At 37.5% G+C, this 23,173-nt stretch overlaps 1 protein-coding gene across 3 annotated transcripts in view; it reads left to right on the top strand.

Moving 5' to 3' along the window:
• The window catches only part of ADK (adenosine kinase), a 300,617-nt gene that overhangs the window by 272,970 nt on the left and 4,474 nt on the right, over window positions 1-23,173 (top strand). For all 3 annotated transcript variants that reach the window (XM_075155352.1, XM_075155350.1, XM_075155351.1), the window contains one exon: window positions 7,903-7,989. In XM_075155352.1, the coding sequence (XP_075011453.1) occupies window positions 7,903-7,989 (87 nt within the window). The remainder of the gene's footprint in view (window positions 1-7,902; window positions 7,990-23,173) is intronic.

Below are 23,173 nucleotides of genomic sequence, written 5' to 3'. Positions count from 1 at the left end.
ATTTTAAGAGCAGGATTATTTTCCCATTGAGATTAGAACAAATTTCAGCCTCCACTGCAGTGACATCTTCTAATAGATTTAAAACCTGCAAAAGCCTGAGAAAATTCATTTAGCAGGCACGTTTCATTCTTCAAAAATAAATAAGTAGTCTAGGGAGATCTTAATTAAAGGCCACACAGAATTTACAAATACAGCATGAGAAGAAAAAAATGATTGTAAAAATTGTAAGTCTGAGCTCTGAGTTAAAAAGATGAAAAATTAAAATTTCTACATGTAATTTGAATATTTAAAGGCAATGCTGTAGAATTTCTATGGTATACCTACCTCAGCAATGTCCAACTAGTATCCAATTAATTTTTTTTTTTAAGGAGAAATATATATACGTACGTTAACTTATTTTCAGTAATGTTTCTAGGGAAGGCTGTCTCTTTCATTCTGATGGACTGATTGTATTTATAAAACTAAATATAAATTCTCCCAGAAGAAAAAGCTCCTTCAGAACTGCTCTATAGTGACCTAATGTTCACTCCTTCTCTTTTCAGTCTTACTGATGCTCAAGTAAAATAGAAGTGCCTTGGGCCCATTTCTGCCTCCACTGACGACCCATGCTTCTCAGATTATCATGTAGCATAAACAAAGCTGTCACATAACATGGCATTTATTTAAATGATGTGATTTCTGTGCTCACTACTCTGAAACTGAGGTATAGCTAAGAAAGCTTGCAAGTTTTGACAGGTATGTTTGCCCTGCTAGGGCAATATGCTTAATGTATAAAAAATGTGAGGCATAATACAGTTTTTGTCCTGCTCAAAATCAAATTATAATGTTTTTCTCCTTTTTTTTTTAGCTAATGCCCTGATAAGCTTTTGGGTCGGAATTGCTTTGACCTGATTATAGATCAATATTTGTCAGAAAATTCTGCCATAGGACAGTGTTTTGATGGTCCAGCTAGACAGTGGTTTAAAATGTGTCTGTAGAATACCATGAAATGACGTACAAGCATACATGCATTCCTGCTAGTGTGTGGGTCAGTGCAAACAGTAAGTGAAGTGCATGGTCTGCTTTCTGAGCTGAAAGATGCTTCATTTTTGCACTGTCCCCATAGCCAAGTTTCAGAAGGTTGAGGAGCATGTGTGAGCTAGAACGTATGTGTTGGTGTAACTTGGATGTGCATCTGTGATGTATTCTTTACATTAGACACTGACATTCCAACTGACATCATTTGTGTGTGTTTTCAATTTTTGAGCTACCTATTTACGGATAGAAATAGATTTGTTTGTATTTCCCATTCCTATATACAGGTCAAAAAATAATAGTTTTTTGGGGGGTTGGCTTGGTTTTTTACATGTAAGGATCAAATAACATATACAGTGGCCAAACGAATACCTGTAGGAAGATATATTCATATTTGTTAATATCCAAGGCGAGACCTGGTTTTGTGTCACCCTGTGGTGACACTGGTGTGGCTAGGCTCGCTGCAGTAGAGCATGCTCTCGATAGGGACTAGGATCATACAATTCACGGGTTTCGTTTATTGTAACCCATCTCTTCCGTTCTTCAGGACTGATTTTGATCTGAGCTCTTCGTAGTAATTCCAAGACAGTCATTCTGTTGTATCAGTGAAACATCTGCAGAAGCTTTTCTTAATTTTTGTGCCTATGACTTCACAGCCTTTGCCTTTCCTGAGTCCTCAACCCTTTTCCTGGTCCAGACAGAGATCACAGGAAACGGATTTAGCTCTGAACACTACCTTATGTCCGCAGCAGCCATGCCGAGTTAGGCGAGTGCGTTTTCTGGCAGTTCAGTGGGCGCAGTTTCAGCTCCCTCTGAAATCTGTGCCTAGCGGGCAAACGGCAATACTCTTGTGTGCTCGGGAAGGCTTTTTCAACAGAGTTCATTACCATTCTAAACCTTAAACATTGTGACACATGCCAGAAAAATTCAGCGGCTTGTTCTTTAGGGCAGTTTTTCCCTATATGTATGCATATATATATATATTAAAAAAATGTTATATTAGCACCAAACTGCAGCAAAACTAGTATTTCCTGTTGACCTCTTACTTCCCCATCTTTTACACACAGTCATAGTGTTTTGTTTACTTGTGCAAACAAAGAATTATTTAATATGAGAAATAAAGTAGAGCTTCAACTCATGGGACTGTCAGTGATGATATAGAGTGGCTATCACTTAGATGATAAGTGGGTCCCACACCTTCTGTAAAGTAAACAAAACACACTTGGGCCTATAGAAGCTATTCATGAGTCATTAGTTGATGCTGTTACATTTTTTACAATTGTTGTAACTAGATACAGAGTTCTGGGTCTGATCTCATGCTGGTATAAATCAAGAGTTATTTCAAAGGAGTGGTGTTGAATTAACAGGAGTGGAGACAGAATCAGACGTAGGTTCAGAGGATATACGCTGGGTGCAAAAATAGTGTTTAATTTTACATCATTGCTAATAGCTGATGTGTATGAATGTACAAGTTCCTTTGGAGGAACCTTCTTTCCTCCATTAGCCTTGATCCTATGAATCACGCTTTAGTTAGATGCTATGAATATGACTTCTGAATAAAAATAGTCTTGACTAGATAATGGGACGATGTGTATGTCTGAGGAGAGCTATAAAGGGAAGACAAGTCTCATTGAACATCTTTGGATTAACTTTACCTTCTAGGAGAGAGGGAAAATGGGGTCTGCACACTGTCATTTCCCCTACAAATATCTATAGGATTATGAATAGAGCCACAGAGATTCAAAGTCTTCTCTGTTTCTACTGAAAATTCACTAGCTGCCTCTGAGGGACAGTTCTTTGCATCCTGGCCAAAGCAGCTATAAAGACTTACTTTTGCTTAGCAAGCTGCAAGGAGAATTTTAGCCTAATTGCACTACTTGGATCTTTTATTAGGGAAATAAATTAATATTTGTATTAATTAATTGTATCATACCATAGACATATAATGCATTATAAATGACAACTACTCTATAGCTTGTTTGGGGTAACATTGTTTTTATAGCAATAAAGGCTTAACGATTTCTGTATTACTAGTTATAAAGTTTTCTTGGCTACATATTTAATTCATTAGAATACATCATCATTTGTTGTGTATTATTAAAATATTTGATTAGAAGGATCCCAAAGCATGTTGGCTGACTTGCGTCTTGCTTGTTATACTATTTAACTACATTGACTTGCACAAATAAATTCCTTATTTTTCTGACAAGCCTTACGTGGCTACAGCACCAGGCCAAACACTGCACAGAACTAGATGGAGGAGAGAGGAGATGTTGGCATGCAAAACAAGGCGAACGTAACATGCACACAGAAAGTGCCAGGGGGCCTGGAGTGTTCATCCAGCCCAGCTATCTGAAAGTCCTAGCCTGAAAATGCAAGATCTCATTCTGTTTGCTTAGAAATGACAGGTTGAATCAGCACTGCCAGGTTTGAAATACATCATCACTGGACGTCTTAAGGATTTCTAACCAGGGGTTCAGCGCAGAGGGCCCTGCTCCGCGTTGCCTTGTAACTTTGGACAGTGCTGTGCTGATACGGTGGGAGAATTGTGGTATCTATTTGATTTATGTTATCAAGTGTAGTATCCTTGTGTGAAGTACAGCAACAACAGCATTTTTTACTGTAGAAAAAACAGGAGAAAGTGTTCTTATACTAATGATTTTTAAAGATGTATTAATGTGCTGAAGAAGGTGCAGAGACTTAGAGCCTATAGGCTTCTGGGTTTTACCTTCTGGAGAGAGGTAAGAGCTCAGAGTCATCCTGACTGATATGGGCTTGTTCCAAATACTTTTCTCATTACTTCTTACCTTATAGCTGCCCAGAGACATTTATAGGTTTTGAGTTCAGGTTTCTATATTCTGTTAAGTTCTTCCTGTCTCTTGTTTTTTTTTTCGCTCTCCTTTCTTTTTATCTGTTTTTGGCCCCTGATCTAAAGAAAATTAGAGAGGATGGAGGTGGGGAGGAGATGGGACAGAATTCTGTTTCACAGTTGTTCCTTTTTTTACAAGTTAAAGCTCACAAAAGAAACATGAATGTGTCTCCATCTTGTAAGCATCTGTACTACCACTACCAGCCCACGGATCAAAAGCTTATTTGAGGAAATAGCTAGACGGTTTTGTATATATTTTAGGACTCCCTTCTTCCTTTTATTTTATTTTAATATAAAATTAAGGACACTCCAACATGTTGCCCATAAGAGTTCTGTTACAGGTAATTAAATGTAAGTTTACACATTTAATCTATTTTTAAGAGCAAGAGAGACTGGTAAATGACCCAGTTAAGGAAAGTACTCAGCCTAATTGGATGTAATGATTGCTTGCTGGTGTTTATTACTGTACTAAGAGTAGATGTGTAGTCTGTGATTCTAATTTGGTTTAAAGACAGACCTGTAGTATTTGCAGCTATCATCAGAGTTCGATTGTTTCAGTTAACATCATGAAATAGGCTTGTGTTCATTTGGGAGCTTAAATGTGTTAGAATGGAAGGAGCACTGTTTTTTCAATTAATACTGCTTTCCAATTATTATGTCTCCAGACTGTTTTACCTACAAAAATATCTTAAACTAGATATGCTAGCACATATTTTTGCCTGAGGAGAATAAAGATAGATCTCACATCTTTATGTACATAATGCGACCAATTAACTATAACTAAATTTACCAATGAGCTGATTCATTCTGATTTATCTGTGAATATTGTCTTCAGCCTATGAAATCACTACATTAATGTTTGATTATTATTTCTAGATCATTCTAAAACAGTTGAGTTCCTCACTAATGTAAAATCATTGAGAGAGCTGAATCAAAGTCCCAAAATTTTAAAATTTCATTAATGCTTATTACTAAAACTTCCCTAATTATAGACACCTTGTTGCAATTTGCACTCACAATTCTGGGCTTCCAGGAAATTATATCCAAGTGGAATGTGTTATATCCCAGGATGTTTACCGTAGAAGATATTTGTTGCTTAAAATAGAACACTGGATTTTATGCCCAGAGGAGCAGCACTTGGACTTCAAAACACTTATGTAATTAGTCTGTATTTCATAAGCTCTCAGAATGATAACTGAAATCAGAACTGACTTTGAAAAGCAAGGCCACTGATGACCACTACACTTAACCAAGGTGTCTCCATGTTTTCTGTGATGGATTTCAGAGTTTTATGGCATAATAGATCACACACAAAAATGAAGTTAAAGCAACATTAAAGTCATAAAAGCAAGGATATTCAGAATAGACTTCTGCTTCATCTTAATTCACCCTGTTGTTACAAAACATAGATCAGTGAGAGATGTTAGCTATTTTTATGCTATTACACAGACATAGCAAGGTAAATTAATGGCAGCTTTAATTCTAAATGACTTCATTTATTGTGAAGGAAAGGAAAAAAAACACCTCAGTATTATTTTGTTGTATCTTTCAATATGTATTATTGTTAACTATAGTTCAGTAGACTCTACTATGCTAGTAGAAGTTCTCCTAAGGTTAAAGAAAGATAATTTGCCTATTGGATGTGTGCAGATGGTAATATCTTTATAATATAGTATGTGCTCCAAAACCATGCTAGCTGCTTCTGAAACTTCAGTACTTCAGAATACGAGATTATTGCTTCTCTTGAAAATACGTAAAGTTATAGAGACAGAATGTATGACCCAGGCAGAGATGGAAAACTGTGATCGGAAAAAAAAAAGATTGTTCTCGTACCAGCTGAATTCCTTGATGTGTTTGGGGTTTTAGACTAATTCAGTTACTTACGATTACATCTACTGCAGAAAGAATAGAATAAGAGCTCATAGTGCAGTACTTACCTGCAAGTACTAGAGGGAGCTGAGGGAAGGAATCAGGACAGAGGAGGAAAAGAAAGGAGAAAGATGATGGTGAGAACTTTCATTTGTGTAGTTTGCTTGAATAGAGTCTTATTTGATGCCAAGCCCCATTTACAGCATTCAAAATATAATGTCTGTGCATTATTCGCTCTCTGTGCCCAAACACATGTATGCATATGCCAGTGTCTACTGTGTGTTTAATGTAGAACATCTGTGTGTGCCCATGCACACTTGGGAAGGAAGCAGGTTAGTTTATTACAATGAGTCTTCAACAGAGTTATCACTTTGTTCATTGTTTTAGTATTATCTAGAGCAAACCATATATACCTTCTTATGAAATAGATGAATACACTCTGCTTGTCTGGCAGAGTTTAATGTAAGACCTCTCTTTCTTGATTTCCAATTCAAATGAATCCTGTTAAAATTACTAAAAAACATCGCTCTTGAAAACTATCTTAAGAGCACAACACAGCATTGAAGCACATTTCTAAATAGCTTTCTTAACAGGGTAGAGAGTAGGATGCACTGAGAACTGACTGAAACCTGTTCTTTAGTTGCAATATTGATCTTATGTTTTTCATTACCCTTTTTCCTTTGCCTCTCATGGATGGTTGTTGCTAATGCTCCCCTCCCCTCCCCTCCTGGTGGGCCAGCCAACAGTTCCCTCTGGAGGCAGCATCATTATATCTGCCTGGTTCACTTAGTAGCAGATGGTGAAGAGCAGTAGAGCTGATACACTGCATTTCACAGAAACCAGGATCCTTCTGGTACCTCTGCAGCATACACAGACTTGCCTGATTTGAGACTGTGAATTCTTTATATGCCTCCCAAACTAGGTTTCCTTGTTTGCTACTGTCTACGTCAGTGTAAGAGTGATTTTTATGATCTGCTCTGTTGCTGGACAGTGAAGAAACTACTCATCTCCAGCTTTCAGCTACTGGAGGATCTATTTGCCATTTTATTTCTATTTTTACGAAAAATTAAAAGAAAACAGCTCTGATGGTTTTCATTTTCACTGGTTGACAGGCTTTTCTTCCCCCTCCCCTTTTTTGAATTCCTGCTGTCTGCCAAAGGACAATCTGTTTGCTCTGAGACAGTTTAATGCATACTGACTACCAGAGGCAGAACTTCCATTGGCTCTGTTACAGGGGTAATTTACACTTTAACAAGGTATTGTGACAAGGTGGTAATTATATTTTTATCACGTCATTATGACATTACCACCTGGAAAGCCATAGCTGATTAATTAGTGGCATATATTAAATTTATAACCGTAGAACTCTAAAGTTATCATACCTAAGTGGTGTAATTATGTTGAACTGTGGTGTGGCAGTGAATTGGAGGTGAAGATGCTGAGTATCCACCTATTGCAATAGGTTTAACGAGTGCCAGTAGAGGGCAGGGAGCTGCAGAGAAGGAATTTTTTTTTTTAAAAAGAAATACTAAGGAAGAGGGTGAAGTCATCGAAATCTTGAAACCAAATCTAGTCAGATGGCAAGTTGCAAGGCTTCTTACATATATGTGTTTTTTAAAAAGATGTAATTTGAGAGCACTTTGATTTACACTAGTTCCTGCTTTTTATTTCACAGCTTTATTTTAGTTAGTTCATGTGCATTTTGGTTTTTACAATGCAGCAATTTCTGTTGAACCTTTGGAAGCTTGGACTGGGCATTCTGGAGGCTACCTCACCTCTCTGCAACTAATAGGAAGCACTGTTTTTGGCATGATGGATTTTTCTTACTCTTGTCCATATGCCCAGATGTTTTATGTTGTTCCTCCTGATTTACTTTTTTTCTCTTGCCCTTAATATTAGGAGATAAAGAAAAGAAATTAAGCTGGAAGTAATTAATGAAAATGTCCACAACAAATAGCTTGATCAAATGTGTTCCTATATCCCTATGCAGTAAATACAGACAGAATTATAAACCAAATCTATTTTTATCCAAATTATCGTGTTAAAGGTCAGAGCTCCAGTTTTGAATTGTTGTGATTTTCATTGTTTGTTGTGCTTTTCAAAGTCATATTTGCAAGTAACTCACGTTTTATTCTCCCCTTCCACTATAGAAAATGAAGTGACTACTTTCCCTGTGTTGGTGAGTGATCAGAGTGAAATTGTGGATACCAATGGAGCTGGAGATGCATTTGTTGGAGGTATTTCTTACTTCTTTCTCTTGTTTGGAGATTATCCTATTATTCTCTCTGTATAAAATCTACCATTTTTTCATTCAACTGTCCTTCAGAATGAGCTTCATTCTTTTAGAGCTTTTCTCTGCATCCTGAAGTTATATGATTTAATTAAGTTCTGATTTTCAAAGGGAAAGTGTGTTCTATTACTTTAAAAATAATATGCCATTATGCTGTACTCTGGTTGTTTTCATGAGATTAATTGTATCTGTCAGACTGTTGCATAAACAAGCTGCATCAAGTACTATATAGTGTACAGAAATCCCTCCTGGCTTAAATGTTAACACATTGTTGTTCTTTAAAACAGGTTGTAGTGAATATTAAACAGTATGTTAATAAGTAAGCATAATGTCTTCTGATTATGTCAAATTTTGGTAGAACATCTGCTTCCAATACGATTATTTGGACATCAGAAAAGAACACAAAGGGTTAATTTGTTAAAACAAACCCAGAAAATATCTGGCATTGCTTAATATCCATTTGCAAACTTACTATTTTTTTTGGCACGAGCTCTAAGGAAAAAAGAGGATGTTATGTCTATGCCTGTTTTAAAAAATGATTCAATATAAGCCAAAAACCAATCTAATCCAAAAGTTCTGTCATTCATTGTAACCTTCATACATGTAGTTCTGTGATGCACTATTGCATCCTGAAGGCTCTAATACCCAGTACATAGTAGCTGTAAGGAGCTCCATTAGTCACTAATTTACTGGAAACATTACCAAAGAGATTTTATAAATAGAATTGCAGGGCTCAGTCTTGTAGCTATGAAGGGGATAACGAGCAGTGTGTTACCAAATTAAAGCTTCAGAATTCTGTCCTGCTTCAAGAAAGTATTCAACATAAGCTTAATCTTAAGCATGTGAGTAATTCCATCCTTACTTAATACATCACTTAAACTAATGATAAATTTTCAGTAAATGCTTAAATCTGGCTGAAAATAGGAATGTTATTACTCATTGCTTTGATGCTTTCGTGAATCAAAAAGGACGGAAATAAAGGGAAACACGTTAGGTCATATTATTCATACACCTTTTAGTGCATGCTTGTCACTCACTATTGTTCCTAAATCACAGACCAGACTAAATTTGAACCAGTAAGTAACTATAACGTAAATAAGATCTTCTTCAAGTGCTTGTGCTTGTATACATATGTGTATCAGCTGTGCCAGTAAGCTGCTGTTCTTGTTGTGAAAAAAAGAGAAATGATCTTGCCTATTTTGTTTTCAGATCCTGGAAATAAAATAATGCTGGGTAGGGCCCAGGTGGGCAATATGGTAGACACTAACCAAGCTTTGCCTCAGCAGGAAGCAGTTTTTCTTGTGCCTGCCATGTTTATCTCGGGTTGTATTTATTCTCAGTTCTTCAGATTTTAGGCATTTTGAAATCAGGACTTCTTTTTTAAATAATCCTACTTTTGTTCTTTCCTAGTTTAGCTGTAGAAAGACTATTGCATCTAAATAATCAGGCTTTAAGAACTGCCTGGTCTCTCATAACCCTTCCTCTTTAAATTATATCCTTTTCCCTCGTACTGCCATAGCTGCTGTTCTTCTGTAGAAGGGCTAAAACGTTGACTTTAGTAATTATTCAGAACATCCTGAATGGACAGGCTGATACAAACACATCAGACTCTATTCCAGGCTGCTACCTTCCACCAGCAGTGTAAGGAGTTCAGGCACATCCTGTCAGGCTGGTCTTGCATCAGTTGTGAGATTCCTTTCTCCAAGGGGAAAAATGATGTGGAAAATGCTAAACTCCATTGGGAAGGAAGGAAGGAAAGAAAATAGGTCTTCTAAAAGATCAACTCCCCTTTGTCGTTTTAAGTCTGGATGCAGCAAGCTTCAGTGTATTTGGGGTAATCTTAAGAAAAGTCCTGTGTTACTGTTTATGGACATACATTACTGTCCTCAGTTCCCCCGCAAATAGCACTGAGGCATCAGATGCTTTTTGTATGGAGCACAAGTGCAATGCAGTCCAGTGGTAGCATGGCATTGTACAGTTCTCCCTTGATACCAGGGAAGGAAAGGACCATAGCTGGTTTTCCCGCTGTAATGGAAGTTGGCTTAGCAGTTGCAAATCTGTCTGAAATCTCGTTGAGTTAGACACTTACCTGAGTATCGGTATTTGAGCTTAGGTTCTTGTTGCACCATATTTCTCTCTGCTATGACTGACAAAGCAACATGAGCTTTAAAATATCCATGGTTCTTCCACTAGCTTCTGAGCTATCTTAGTTCTCTTCTGTCACTCCATAAATAATAAATTGGTCGTTTATTCTCCTCAGAGAACAGATTTTCCTGAGTTTAGTCCAGATGGGAGATTTGGGAGTCATAACAGTCTAGATACACAGCTGATTCTAGTCTTATATACTGTGGTCTCCTTCTTCATGGAGTCATTTCATTTTCCTTCCCATATGTAGGAAATAGGATACTGGACTGGATAGGCTTTGATTTGGTCTGTGTTTCATTTGGGGGAAATGTCTGTATTTTATCTATATCACACTTCCCATGTGTTTTCAAAGTACGTATTTGCAACAGGAAAAGTTCTTTATTGTCTCCTTACCAGAAAGCCCTACACAGTAATTTTGATAATACTACTCAACATATGTATCCTCTGTTGATTCTAGCATTGAGCCAGATGCAGTGTTATTGTCCTGACAGAATTTTTATAATGGGAAGGTTATATTTTCTTCAGTGTTTTTCTAGCTTCTTTCTTTGATTGAGGTTTTTATCAAGTTGTTACTACCTAGGCAACAGTACATATAATATTTTTATTTTAGTGTCCTTGTAGTAAAATGTTTCAAAATTCATCCCTTAACTCAAAAATGCATTCAGTGTTATAATATACTCTCCTGGAAACGTAGTTCCTTTATTCAAACAGCAGAGAACAAGAGTCCCATGGTAAACCTTCCCATACTTCTCTGAGACTGCTATATTAATATGACTGAACAGTGGTTTTGTTGGAGCAGATGTCTTGGCTGAGAGGGGAACGTGGGATATAATGAGAACTAACCCCATCAAGCAGGATTTATTTTACATTAGGAGGTCAGGTTTGTTAGACTCTATCATATTTTGAAAGGTCTTTCACAGAGACACTCTTTTCCAGAGGTATAAGTCACAGATTGTAAGGAAATTCCTTCTCGATAATTATGCCAACTTGGCAAATCACTCCTCGTGTGTTTCTCCATGTGAAAGTGGAAAATAAGAAATCTGTTGGGTTTTTTTTCCTAGAAGCTATCTAACTACTGAAGGTCTTGAAACCTTAAAGTCATGAAAAAGTTTAAAGACACAGTTTCTGGGCACTTGTAACTCTGTGAGCTGATTCATGAGTTCAGCATTTCTGAACATGAAGCCGCCGGCCTCCAAGGAGAACTAGCTCACTCCAACAGCTAGCAGTTGAAATGTGTTTTTATTAAGTTGGCACCAGGAATCTCTCTGACTTTCTTGCCTCTTACTGCAGGCATCAAGTCATCTGCCATTCAGGCTGGTGCAATGCATGAATGAGAAACTGGGTTTTAAAATTGCTGCAGGTACCTTTATGCTCAAAACACTTCTCTAAACAATACTAACAGAGTTCTGCCTTTATTGCTTTCCAGCAACACTGCTACCTTTTAGAAGTTTAAGCAATAATGATTTACTTCGTAGCATCTCAGCACCTCTTGTGGATTTCAGGGGTACCACGGATTTTCAGTTATAAAACCCTGAAATACCCATAAATTAAGGTTGCAATTCCACCTCCACATTCTGATGACATTGACAAATCACTTGAGCTTTGCTGACATGACTTATGTCACAAGAGTCCTCTTAATGGAATTACAGCCTTCGTTTGTAGAGTTTGGGGAACATTCTATTACTTGTTAAATTAACATTTATTTGTAACTAGTCAGCCCCAGTTTGAACCTTTGCGATAATGATAATCAAAGCATATTTAATGGCAATAAACAGATTGAAATATGGACAGTTTTACCATCTTATGTGTTCCTTTATGCCATCCTGCTCTCTTTACCCTCAGTAGGTCTGCCTTCTGTTTGGATTCCCCTTTGTCATTGCCACCGTAACTAATGAAAACAATAAGCATCTTTTCTGATGGTTACTGCCACTGTTCCCTGCAAAATCTCTCCCCTAAAATCTGTCTACTCAGTGGGACTGGGTAGAGAGTTCATAATAAATGAATAGGAGAAGGTGTAAAATCAATGTTTCTTCAGGTTCTGTCAATATAAATATATTGACTTAGTAATCTACTATGATGTAGTCATGTACTGCATGAAAAGTACTAGAGTATGAAATGTAACCGCAAATCATTTTAAAGCAGCGTGATGAAGCAGTGACAGAATGATCACAGCAAGTTTATATTACTTATCACCATGCTATAAAGATGTTATACCATTCTCAAGGAAAAGAAATCCCGAGGTAGAAGGAGCTCTTCATTAAGCATTGTACAGTGCCAAATACGAGCTGATAGCAATTTGCCTCTGTCGGTATCAAAGCTGAGGTCAACGGCTCAAACCACCTGTCGATTTAAAAACCCCATCGGCAGCTTTCATGTACCAAGGAATCTCATAAAGCTGCTAGCTGTAGTTTGAAAGCTACATTCAGAATTTTTTTGGTGCACATGCTTACAGAATAAGCAGTTCTCTCTCTTTCTCTCGTGAAACCTAGCATGAATCTTATGAGATGGCAAACTACCGGTCTCAGCTATCAGAGAACTACTCTGATAGAAGACAGGGACACCAACAAAAGAGGAACTGTTGTCCTTTATACATGTCCTTGCGTGAATGTGCCTCGTGGTATCCTTATCTTTTCTTTAGAGACCACAGGGCTTAGTGGAGATACTTCCCTCCTTTTGTTTCTGTTTCAGTTGCCAAACCGGGTCATCTTTAATATAGAGGTTAATTCTAAACATTATTTTTCCATCTTAATCTAAATGCCTCTGCAAATTAGATTAAGACCTTGGACTCCTAAGAGTTTGCCGAAAGGTCATCACATTGTTCAAATTTTAGCCTGCTTTCATGAGGTAAATGCAAATGATTTTCTATAGAGTGACATCCAGCTTTGATTGCAGAGCTAAGTAATATTTGGTATACTTCTACATTATTGAAATGTTAAAATATTATCCTTAATGTGAAACATTCTTTGAATATATTATACATATACATATATGTATGTTTATAAAAACACAGCACAAGAAATACAAGTATAGGTTTGCAAAGAACCCATAGTGCACAGAATAATTGCTCATCATTACTCCTCTACTATTAAAAGTTTGATTTGGAAACCTTTTTTAAAAAAGGTCTGGTTCTGTTTTCCAAACACACTAGTGTAACTTTGGAATACCTTGACTGAAGCCGGTGGATTTAAACAAGTATACTATTGATAAAAATAGAAACAGAATTGAATCCAGTATAGTAATTCTTATGCTGTTGTTCTGCAGAATCCATCATTTATGGAAGGAATCCAAGAATCTTTTAAATTAAAAAATCATCTAGGTGGGATTTAGCATGATCTGAGTTGGCCCTGCTTTAAGCCAGGGGCTGAAGCGAGTGACCTCCAGAGGTCCCTTCCAACTTAAATTGTGCCAGTTCTAATTCTACAGGAATTAGGTTCCCAGGTGCCATTTCCTGCTCCTCTGAAAATCCAGCATCAGTCATCTTCAGAGGGCAGTGTTGGTGGCTAAAGAGTAGAAGCTGACTGAATTAAAAAATGAAGCTTGTACAATGGGAATTCCATCTTCTCACAATAAATCTGATATAGGGCAAAGATGGGCTGTATTCATGACTTTGTCTAATAAGTCCCTTAGGAATTTCATGTGAAGGAATTGTGTGGATGGAGGCATGTGCACGTGTGAGAAATGGAATAAGTTCTTATGGATAGTTGCTGTATGGCTATACCAGGAGGGCTAAACATGCCAAAAAGATCTGATAATGCCTTCAGCAGAGACAGGTGATTTGAATTGTTTGTCAGAATACTAAATTATGAGTGAGCTTGTGACTATATTGAAAAGAAAGTTCCTTAATGGATTTATAGGGCTCTTTAAGATTGCAACTGCTTTCACTAAAAACATTGCAGAGAAATGAAATATTCCTCTTATTTGTTGTATTTTCATCTCTGTATGAATCTCTGTTTTAAGAGCTGCCCTCCCTCCAGTACTTGCTGCCCCTAAAACATTCTAGATTTGTTGAAATAGGAGTTCAAGGAACTAGGAACAGTTCTTTACTGAACAGCAGGAGTGTGATATCAGAAGCTACTTAATCCACTTACAGTGGTCTTTAATTTGTCTAAGGTTTTTATACTTGTTTAAGATACCTTGGGAAGTTGTCATCATTTTTTAATCACATTTGATAGAGAGAACTAGAGTGGATAAATTGTCACTGCTGTGAAGTACTGCCTTCTGATAACACCAGAGCTCTGAGATGCAATTTTGTTTGCCAGCTGGGAGTGAGGGGTATTTTTTTGGTGATATCAATTAAATATGTATGTGCATGTAACTTGTTATGGCTGATTTTTGCTACAAAATTTATCTTCACGAGCGAAGAGACAAGGGGACACTACTTGAATTGTTCTGTCTTTTCTTTCAAGTAAAGATAAATGTTATAACAGAAATCAGCACTACCTTAGTCTTCATTTATACAACACGGGTGGCTAATTGCCTCTGAGCAATCCTGTTGTTACTGAGATCATGGCTGGTGAGATATGAAGCTTTGAAATAAAAATACCTTCTTAATGTCATCAGCATTTTGACTGACAGTCCATTTTGCCCATCTTTAATACTCCTGTTTTATAAACAGCATACATGAGTATAATAGCTGAGCTGCAGATAAGGCATCAATCTTTGCTTGCTAGTGGATAACTTGTCAACATGTTCGTGACTTACCGTTCGTGTGTTCTGATGGCATTCGTAGCTCTCTCAGATAAACATCACATCTAAACCTAGGCTATTAGATGGCCACATTATCTCTGTAACTGACCTTCTACAAAGTAGAAAATTACCAGATTATATGTTCCTAGTTGATTTTTCTCAGTCTCAGCTAGAGGCACATCATTATTCTGATCAATAGTGTAGCCAGTTGCTAGTAATTTCAACATTAGTACTGGCACAATTTAGAAATTTGCCACAGTTTGAATTGCAGCTATTTAAACAAAAACATAAAAATAGATATCGTTCAGGAAAAATATGGACTATTCCTGTTTTTCTTTTTAATTCCCTACTTCACTTTTTACCAATTTCCATTCAAAATTATTTCTTTCGAAATAATACACTCTTCTGTGCTGGCATTATACTTCTTAAAACTGGTAGCAAGTGTTGTCCAGGTGTAATTTAATTGTGATCCAATCTGGTTTAATTGTTTTGTTTTAATTGCTACCCTTCTCTTGGTTTCTAACTGTTCATTGTAATTTTATTACATACGTATTTTTTATCAAAATATAGTAACTTTTAAATATGGTAATTCACATTTTCACCTGTATAATTTAAAGGCAATCCAGAAAAATACATAGTATAGTTAACATAAGGCAAAACATTGGTATACTTGCTGTCATTTTTTAAATAACAAGTGGAAGTGAGAGATCCATTTAAAAGGATCAGTGTATGGAATTAAAAACCCTCAGAAGTTTCTAATTAGACTGAAGCAGGATCTGATCCTTCTAGCCGCTGTGTCTCTTTTCCTGTCGGTGACACTGTCAGTGTTAAGGGAGCCTCAGTACACAGCAAGAGGATTAATATTTTGCAAAATTGGGTTTTAAAAGGCCTAATTTACCTCACCATAAATTCAGTGACATTCTGGACAGGCTTTGTGAGAAATAAACGTCAAATAGGTTGCGTACATTTAAAAAAACAAACCTACTGTGTTAAAAATAGATTTTCAAAACCAATTATAAAGTTCCAATTTTTGCTGTAATAGCTATGGGACAATTACAAATTGACTTAACGCCTCAAAGCAAATCATCACCGTTTAAAATACTTTGTCATGCCTACTATCCCTATCCTCATAACATTTCATTTTATGTTAATGTGTCATGTGTTAGAAAATCATGTAATGATAAAGAAAATGTTCATGTGGAAGGTTAGAAATTACTTTAATGAGTTATTATTACCTTGCTTGCAGACTGTTGATAATATTTTTGTGTTATTTTAATGTATTCTGAGTAGAGACAGAGGCACTAGTCAGATTGGATCATCAAGAACATTCCCCTGGGAATCAGGGCAGGATATAGTCCCCTAAGAAACGATGTGTCAGAGTAAGCTGATGGAGCAGGAGATACAACACCACACAATGAAATATAAAAATACACTGAAATATGTTATCTATTTCACGTCTAATATGACTTGGTGTGGTGCTGTGGAGATTGACACAATGACCATACAGGTACTTCTCAGGCTGTGGTATAAGCGAGCAAGACCCTCACTCGCTTGCAGCTGCCTCTATTATATAATGTGATGGTAACGTCTCCCATAATTTGTTCACTTCCCCCACACTGAAATGGGCTCATACTTGAAGTGGGAAGATGGCAAGGTTGCAATAAAAAAGAAATAAAAGAAAAAACATGGTCCCAATTGAAAGCAATGGTGGTAGCAGTGCTTGTAGGTTGGTTTGACACTGATCTCCGACTCTACTTAAAGGGGCATAACTGTTATTGGTGATCAGTAAACAATTAGTATCAATCCAGGACTGCAGCAGATATTTAAAGAGGAAAAAGATATTAAATGCCACTGTATTAAAATAGAAGCATTATGAGTATAATGCTAGGGTAGGCTATTTCAGCCCACAAAAGTCAAGAAATTCATAGGCTGTCTAGCTACTGTATTCCCACTGCATTGGGTGTTGCTTTTTGATTCTCTTTGCATACTGCTGGCTTGATTGTGTGGAAGTGTACCCACAAATAAAACCTTACTGAGAGATGGTCACTCCGCAAGCACAACTTAAAATCTCCTAGCTTTTGTGAATGTGAATCTCAACTGCGAAGTTATATTCACGTAGCCTTTTTTGTACTTGAATATATGTTAGAAACTGAATAGAGGATAGTACATAGTATTCCATTTTGTTATGCTTAGAACTTCATTATTTCTACATTAAATTAGTGAAATTCTCTTCCTCTTATTCCAAGTAGTAGGTGTAGTAATCTGCACCATTTAATGTCAATACAACAGATTTTGAGGCTCAGAAAATTTCCTCAGGTACTAATAAAAGAACGCTTATATCATTCTGCTGTCTCAAAAATGGCTAAGGAGAATTTTAGCTTCTGAAGAACACTTTTAGGAAACTTTCTAGGAAATGTTTTTAGGAAAACAAAGAGAAATATCAGCCTGGAAAGCAGTTAGAGAAGATGCTTCCAATGAAAATACCTGTATTTGGTTTGGCATATACAGTGCCTTGAATATTCCTTGTAAGCTTGGAGGGTTTTTTTTTAATCAAATGTTTTCCCCTGTTGGAGACAAGCCCAAAGCCACCAGATTCTGATCCAAAAGGGAGTTTCCCAAAGTTCACCATGTGGACTTAAGAATGAAAAATAGGACCAAACCATCAGAAGTTATAACTTCGCTATCGGTTTCCTCCATCACATCTTTATTGGGGTATATTGTAGGCTGAAATGATTCTTTTCTTGGATGATAAAAAGCGCTGGGGAGTTGAATAGAGGTGATAAGCAACAGGTTATAAATGGAGTCCACTGAGGATGATTAATGTGGAGAGTATCACAGTATAAAACACTTGAGCCTCTCCTCCAGCTTTGAGCTGTTCCCCCTCAAAGGGGGGACAGTACTCAGTCAAGGCATAGGACAGTGATAGGAAAACTCTCATCAATCTCAGTAGGCTTCAAATCAGGATCTAAGTTTTCTTCATCCATTGCACAGCCTTCAGGACCAAACCACTATAGAGTTACAACCACCGTTCCTACTTGCACAAAGGCATCAAAGAAACAAGACTGCTAATTTTCCTTAAAGTCTCTGATGGGCCCAAGCATCTATACAGGCCTTGGGAAGGATGATGATACCTTATTCTACGAGCTGCAGTGAGCTGGCCCAGTAGGTCCAAACAGTGGTGATCATATATGCAATGCAATAAAATTGTTCAGCCTTGAGTAACTGATTCCTAATGAAATAACAGGGATGCAGTGGAGTTTTGTTTCGGTTTTTTTTTATTGTCACATTTTTGCAGGAATCTTTCATTAACATTTTCCACATGTAATGGTTTAAAGCATTAGAGTCTGAACTCTTTTTTGCTTAGTGTATTCAACACCTCCTCACCATTCCAAGAAAAGGCTGCTAAACTGAAAACACTCCTTTCACTTATTCATAGTTGTCTAGTAAATGCGAAGTTGTATTATTTGCATGTGTCCATAAATGACTGTATAACCTCAGACTAAGACGACGTACACCCATCTGAGTGATCCTTACAGAAATTCAATGCATTCAAAATGTGTCTGTGAATATAAAGAAAGCAAGAGGGATAGAGACCAATACCAATACTAACTGCTTTTCTTGAAAACATGCTTGGTTTAGTATCCATGCTGGTGATTAGAAAATAAGAAGTTTGTGTAAAAGGGTTGTACATAGTGAAATGCATTTAGCACGTGACCATTTTATGAAGTAAATATAGACTTCCGAAACATTTTATTCATGATCTCATGGTTTTGTCATTCTCTGGAAGTAAAAATATTGACATTTACCAGGCTGTTTGTTCCAGCTTTCTGATCTCCTGCAGTTTATTTTTATAACAACCTTATTGATGAGCCTCTTACTCAGCTCTCTAGGTTTAACTGAGTTGAGTCGATTTGTTACCACAGCTTCAAGTAGCTGTTACAGAACAAGTGAGACATCCTAATAAAGCTGTAAACGTGTTTACTCAAACATGGTATTGATTTTACTTGGAGAGGGAGAAGGTAGTGCTTAGCATGGTGTCAGGGAGGATGAATTTAACTGCAGTTTTTCATTGTCATCTGTCATGGTTGTGAAACACTAAGTGAAGCCACAAGAGGATAATTAGAATTGCCAGAAATTTAGCCCCTAAAACCAGTTAACCACTTGAGATTTTTGTAGTTTAATTAGTTTTTATTAAAACTTTCCTCCAGTGGTATAGTCAGGAAGGATTTTCTAATGTTCTTTTCAGAGAGAGTGAGATTTCAAGGTTGCCACTTGTTAGATATACATCTTAAATGACTGTTTTTCTGAAAGGGTTGCTAACCTTTTTCCTCTCACTTGTAATTAGCCTGGCACTACAGTTCTGTAGAAGCACAGAGCCATTTCATTTTAAAAGAGAGGGAAAGACACTTGTTTATACACATACACATTTGTAGTTAATAACATATATGTGCATGTGTGAAATAATTCTTACGCTATATTTTGAGAGAGAAAGTGCTAAGGTGTGTGAAGGTTGAAGGAAGTACAGTGTATTTGAAGATGCTTACATTTAATGTGTCTTATATACTGTAAGTGCCAAAATACATGAAGACAGAAGCCAAATCCCACCCTTAATCAAAAACGTTTCCATTTAGAATAGCCAACATTCGGTTTGATAGCGATGGGCAGGGCCTCTGGCTTACCATAGTTCTTGGCTGTAATATCCACCATCTGCCACAAAATTAAAAAAGGAGAAACCTCAGCATGTTGACGTACGGTCGTTCAGTGACTATGTTGCAGAATCATCTGATGCCAACATCTTTTACAAAATCTAGGTTGGCTGGTTGGCTCTTGGCACCAGCGTTGCTAACCACCCGATTACAACTGACCAGGCTTGTGCTACCACAACATTAACCCACTCTCCAACAGCGCTAAAAGACGTCCAAAAAAGCCTCAGTCATATCAGCTACAAGGCTTTAAATTGCTAGGGTAATGTTTCTTCAAAACTGCATCTTCCCACACTGCTGGCCTGGAAAGCTAGTGGGATCACATAAAAATAGATGAGCATTCGAACAACTGTGATAAATGCTGTATATGAATGAGAGTGTGAAGAGGTGCTTGCAACTGTCCCCCACGGTGGAATAACACCATTTAAAAAAAGGCAGTTCACAAATTAAGCTGTAGAAACTTTAAATACAAAAAAGAGGAGGCTGCTCAGCTGTTCATGATCCTTTCTGTGGCTGGGACAATTTTGCTGGTGAATGGCCTGGCGAGCATGGATTATATTAGGTGCTTCAGGGCTCAGCTGGAAGAGGATTGTCTGGGAACACTACGTAGCAAAAAGGTTTTCAGGGGCTCTGACTCAGGGTCAGCTTGTAATTGTTTATAATTAATGCATTTGATAATTGCTTTTTTCCTGCTTTTCTCTCCTGCATTTAAAAAAATACATTAATTTTGCCTTGGACATTTTATAAAAGTTGGAAGTGTGAGAGAAACTGCAGAAAGACGAGTAGTGGGGGACCTGGGTGTCAGAGGCTATAAACGGATTTCCAGCCAGCATTAGTAATTAACAGTCATTAAAATTAATTGTCAAGTGTACAATTTGAAATGAAACATTTGGCTTCAATATGAGCTGTTTTTAAGTGTTGTTAAACCATTACTGAAGCAGACCAGAACTGTTTTAAAAATCTCCACTATTGGGCTCCCACATTCCTACCCAACTGCCCTAGCGCTAGGCGTTCATTCAGAATTACCACTGATAATCTGGAAAAAAACTTTCAAAGAAATCACTGATTTCAGTGAAATTGCCTCTGAAATGTCTATTTTGCTGGCCACAAGGAAATGAACTTCTTTCTCCTTTAATGATTTTTAAGTGCTACTCAGCTCTTAGAAGTAACAAAGTAAAGACAACACCTTTTGTGTCAGTCAGTGGACGGTCATGCTGTGTCTTTTCAGATTTATATTGACATCCCCAAAGAGATTTGAGCTGGTTTCAGTGAGGACCTAGGTTTGGGTCTGAATTTTGAGGCTCAAGCACCACTTCTGGCACTTGGCTTACAGAACTTTTTATTTGGTGGTGAGCACAAAAAGGGAGAAAGCAACTTGACTTTTCCATCCCTCATTCTGTTTGCAGACCTAACAATTATAAATGTTGTCTTTGAGCATATGTAGTAAGGAAGCTGGAGATAATAAAGATTAACTCTCAATTATTTCAGGCACACTTTTCAGAGCAAAGTGATTTCAGAGACGCTTTTGTCTACTGAGCAGAAAAGAAATAATTATGGGCCAAAAATAGCTATTGGTGTGTTATAATCACTTCTGTCATCTGGGAATGCAAACACATTTTGTACCACTCTAAGGTTTAAAGAAGCTTTTGAAGCAAAGTTGTCTTTGCTTTCTAGGAAGATGCTGAATAAGTGGGGTGAATTGGACACAGTTCCAAATAAGTTCTGATCATGACTAGGTACAAGGTGGTTACTTGGCTGTCCATGCCTGTGAGGGACAAAAGGCATCCCAGGTCTACTCTGAAAGCTGAGATGGCTAATTACAGCAAGGTGTCCTACTAGACATCCTGCCATTTCTCTTACTCCATAAATGATAAACACTTTGGATGTCAGGGCAGGAGGCAGACAAGTGGGAAAGCCTTGAGTTTGGTTCTTACCTTTGTGTTCTAGTGTGGAGAGAGTGGTACACAATGCATGTAACACTGTCCACAGCTTCAGCAGTGTAGAAATGCTAGAGCAGAATAGCTGCGATTAGAAGATGGTAGACAATATTGCCTGAAGTTGTTTTGGTAAGATACTTGAAGTGAGGTTGTCTTGTGTAGCCAAAATATACTACTGCTTTCTGCACTCCCTTCCAATGATAGCCAGGAACTAATTCAGGCCATGGCAGAAGTTAAAACAGTTGCTGAGCTACTTAAGTATGTACTGGGATGATCTAGTTCTGTGATCCCAGGCCCGTGATACAGGATCAGAGTTCAATCCTGCCCTTTCTGTCTGTGAAATTGTAGGAGGAGTGTGAAGAAAGTCTGAAGCCATGTTTACTTATCTTCTTGCATTTCCAGTCACGGCACCTTAAAGAGATTACAGCCTTCAACTGCTTATCATCTTCTCTCCACCACCCTGCTCGCTGGTAGAGCTGTTTGAGTACTCACTAACCCACTTCAGTTTAAATCAGCTGGGTTAGCAAAGATCTACTATTCAACAGCTTACTGTTTAAACTAATCTGGCTCATTTTGACAGAGTATCAGGTTATACAAGCAGTAAAGAAGGATGGTGAAAAACAGATGGGGCAATAACTTCTTCAGCTGGAACTCAAAGATCTGAATCCATGCCTTGAGAGTGTGACTCATGGGGTTTGCATCACAGTACCTTATACACTGGAGGAGGCAAACTCTGAATTATATTCTGTCCATGTTGCTTTTTACTGCATTAACTAAAAAGAACATTCTGCAGCTAAGGCAGCCAACCTGATAGAGCTCTTTGTTTCTCTGCTCAAACAACAATGCTTTCTGGTGTTCCCTTGGGGTCTGCTTTGCCAGCTGCCTAGTCTTAGTATGTGATGTAGTTCTGTGTTTGTGATATGTCTGTTTGTATTGTCATTCGATGCGATATTGTGTCAGATACTGCTATTTCTATTTCATCTATGAAACACATACCTTTCAAGAGAAACTCAACAGACAAGAGAATGGCGTGAGGGCGAACTCCCCACTGCAGTTTCTACGTATCTCATATATGACAGCTGTACTTAATGTCATTTCTCCACTACTCTGAAATCACAGAGATCCCTCATTTCTATCCCCGATTAGAACAGGATATTTTTTCACCTGATTCTGCTTTCACTTAGATCAGGGTAAATAAGAAGTAGCTTCACTGAAGACAAAAGATACATACTAGCTTGAAACTACAGTGAGCCTAGGAGGTGATGATAGTCTCAGTGTAGTTGGTATTGAAAAATAGTTCATGTTTTATGGTCCTTCGCTTCTTGGATTGTCTCATGTTCATATATGTTTGGTGTCTGGATCATAAACATAGAGGGCAGTAGTTCTTTCTTCTATAAACCCCTCTCTGAATTCATGCTCTGCACAAAACTTAGCCTCGTGTTTGCCTTTGGAGGCCTGCCCAGGGCATCTTCGGTACTTATTGAGTCAGAAATGGACTGTCTTAACAGCCTCATTTTACATACGGTTACAACTTGCTCTCAAGTTTTAACCACCCAGAAGCACACTGACAAGCTCCTGCCTCCCAGGCAGTTTAAATTTAATGATTGACATTCTTCACGTATCCAAGAAAGTTTCTCCTAAGAATGCATGTTAATTTAAT

The sequence above is a fragment of the Calonectris borealis genome, chromosome 7 (genome assembly GCF_964195595.1).
Source record: "Calonectris borealis chromosome 7, bCalBor7.hap1.2, whole genome shotgun sequence".
NCBI lineage: Eukaryota > Metazoa > Chordata > Aves > Procellariiformes > Procellariidae > Calonectris > Calonectris borealis.
This window is presented reverse-complemented; position numbering and strand designations above follow the sequence as displayed.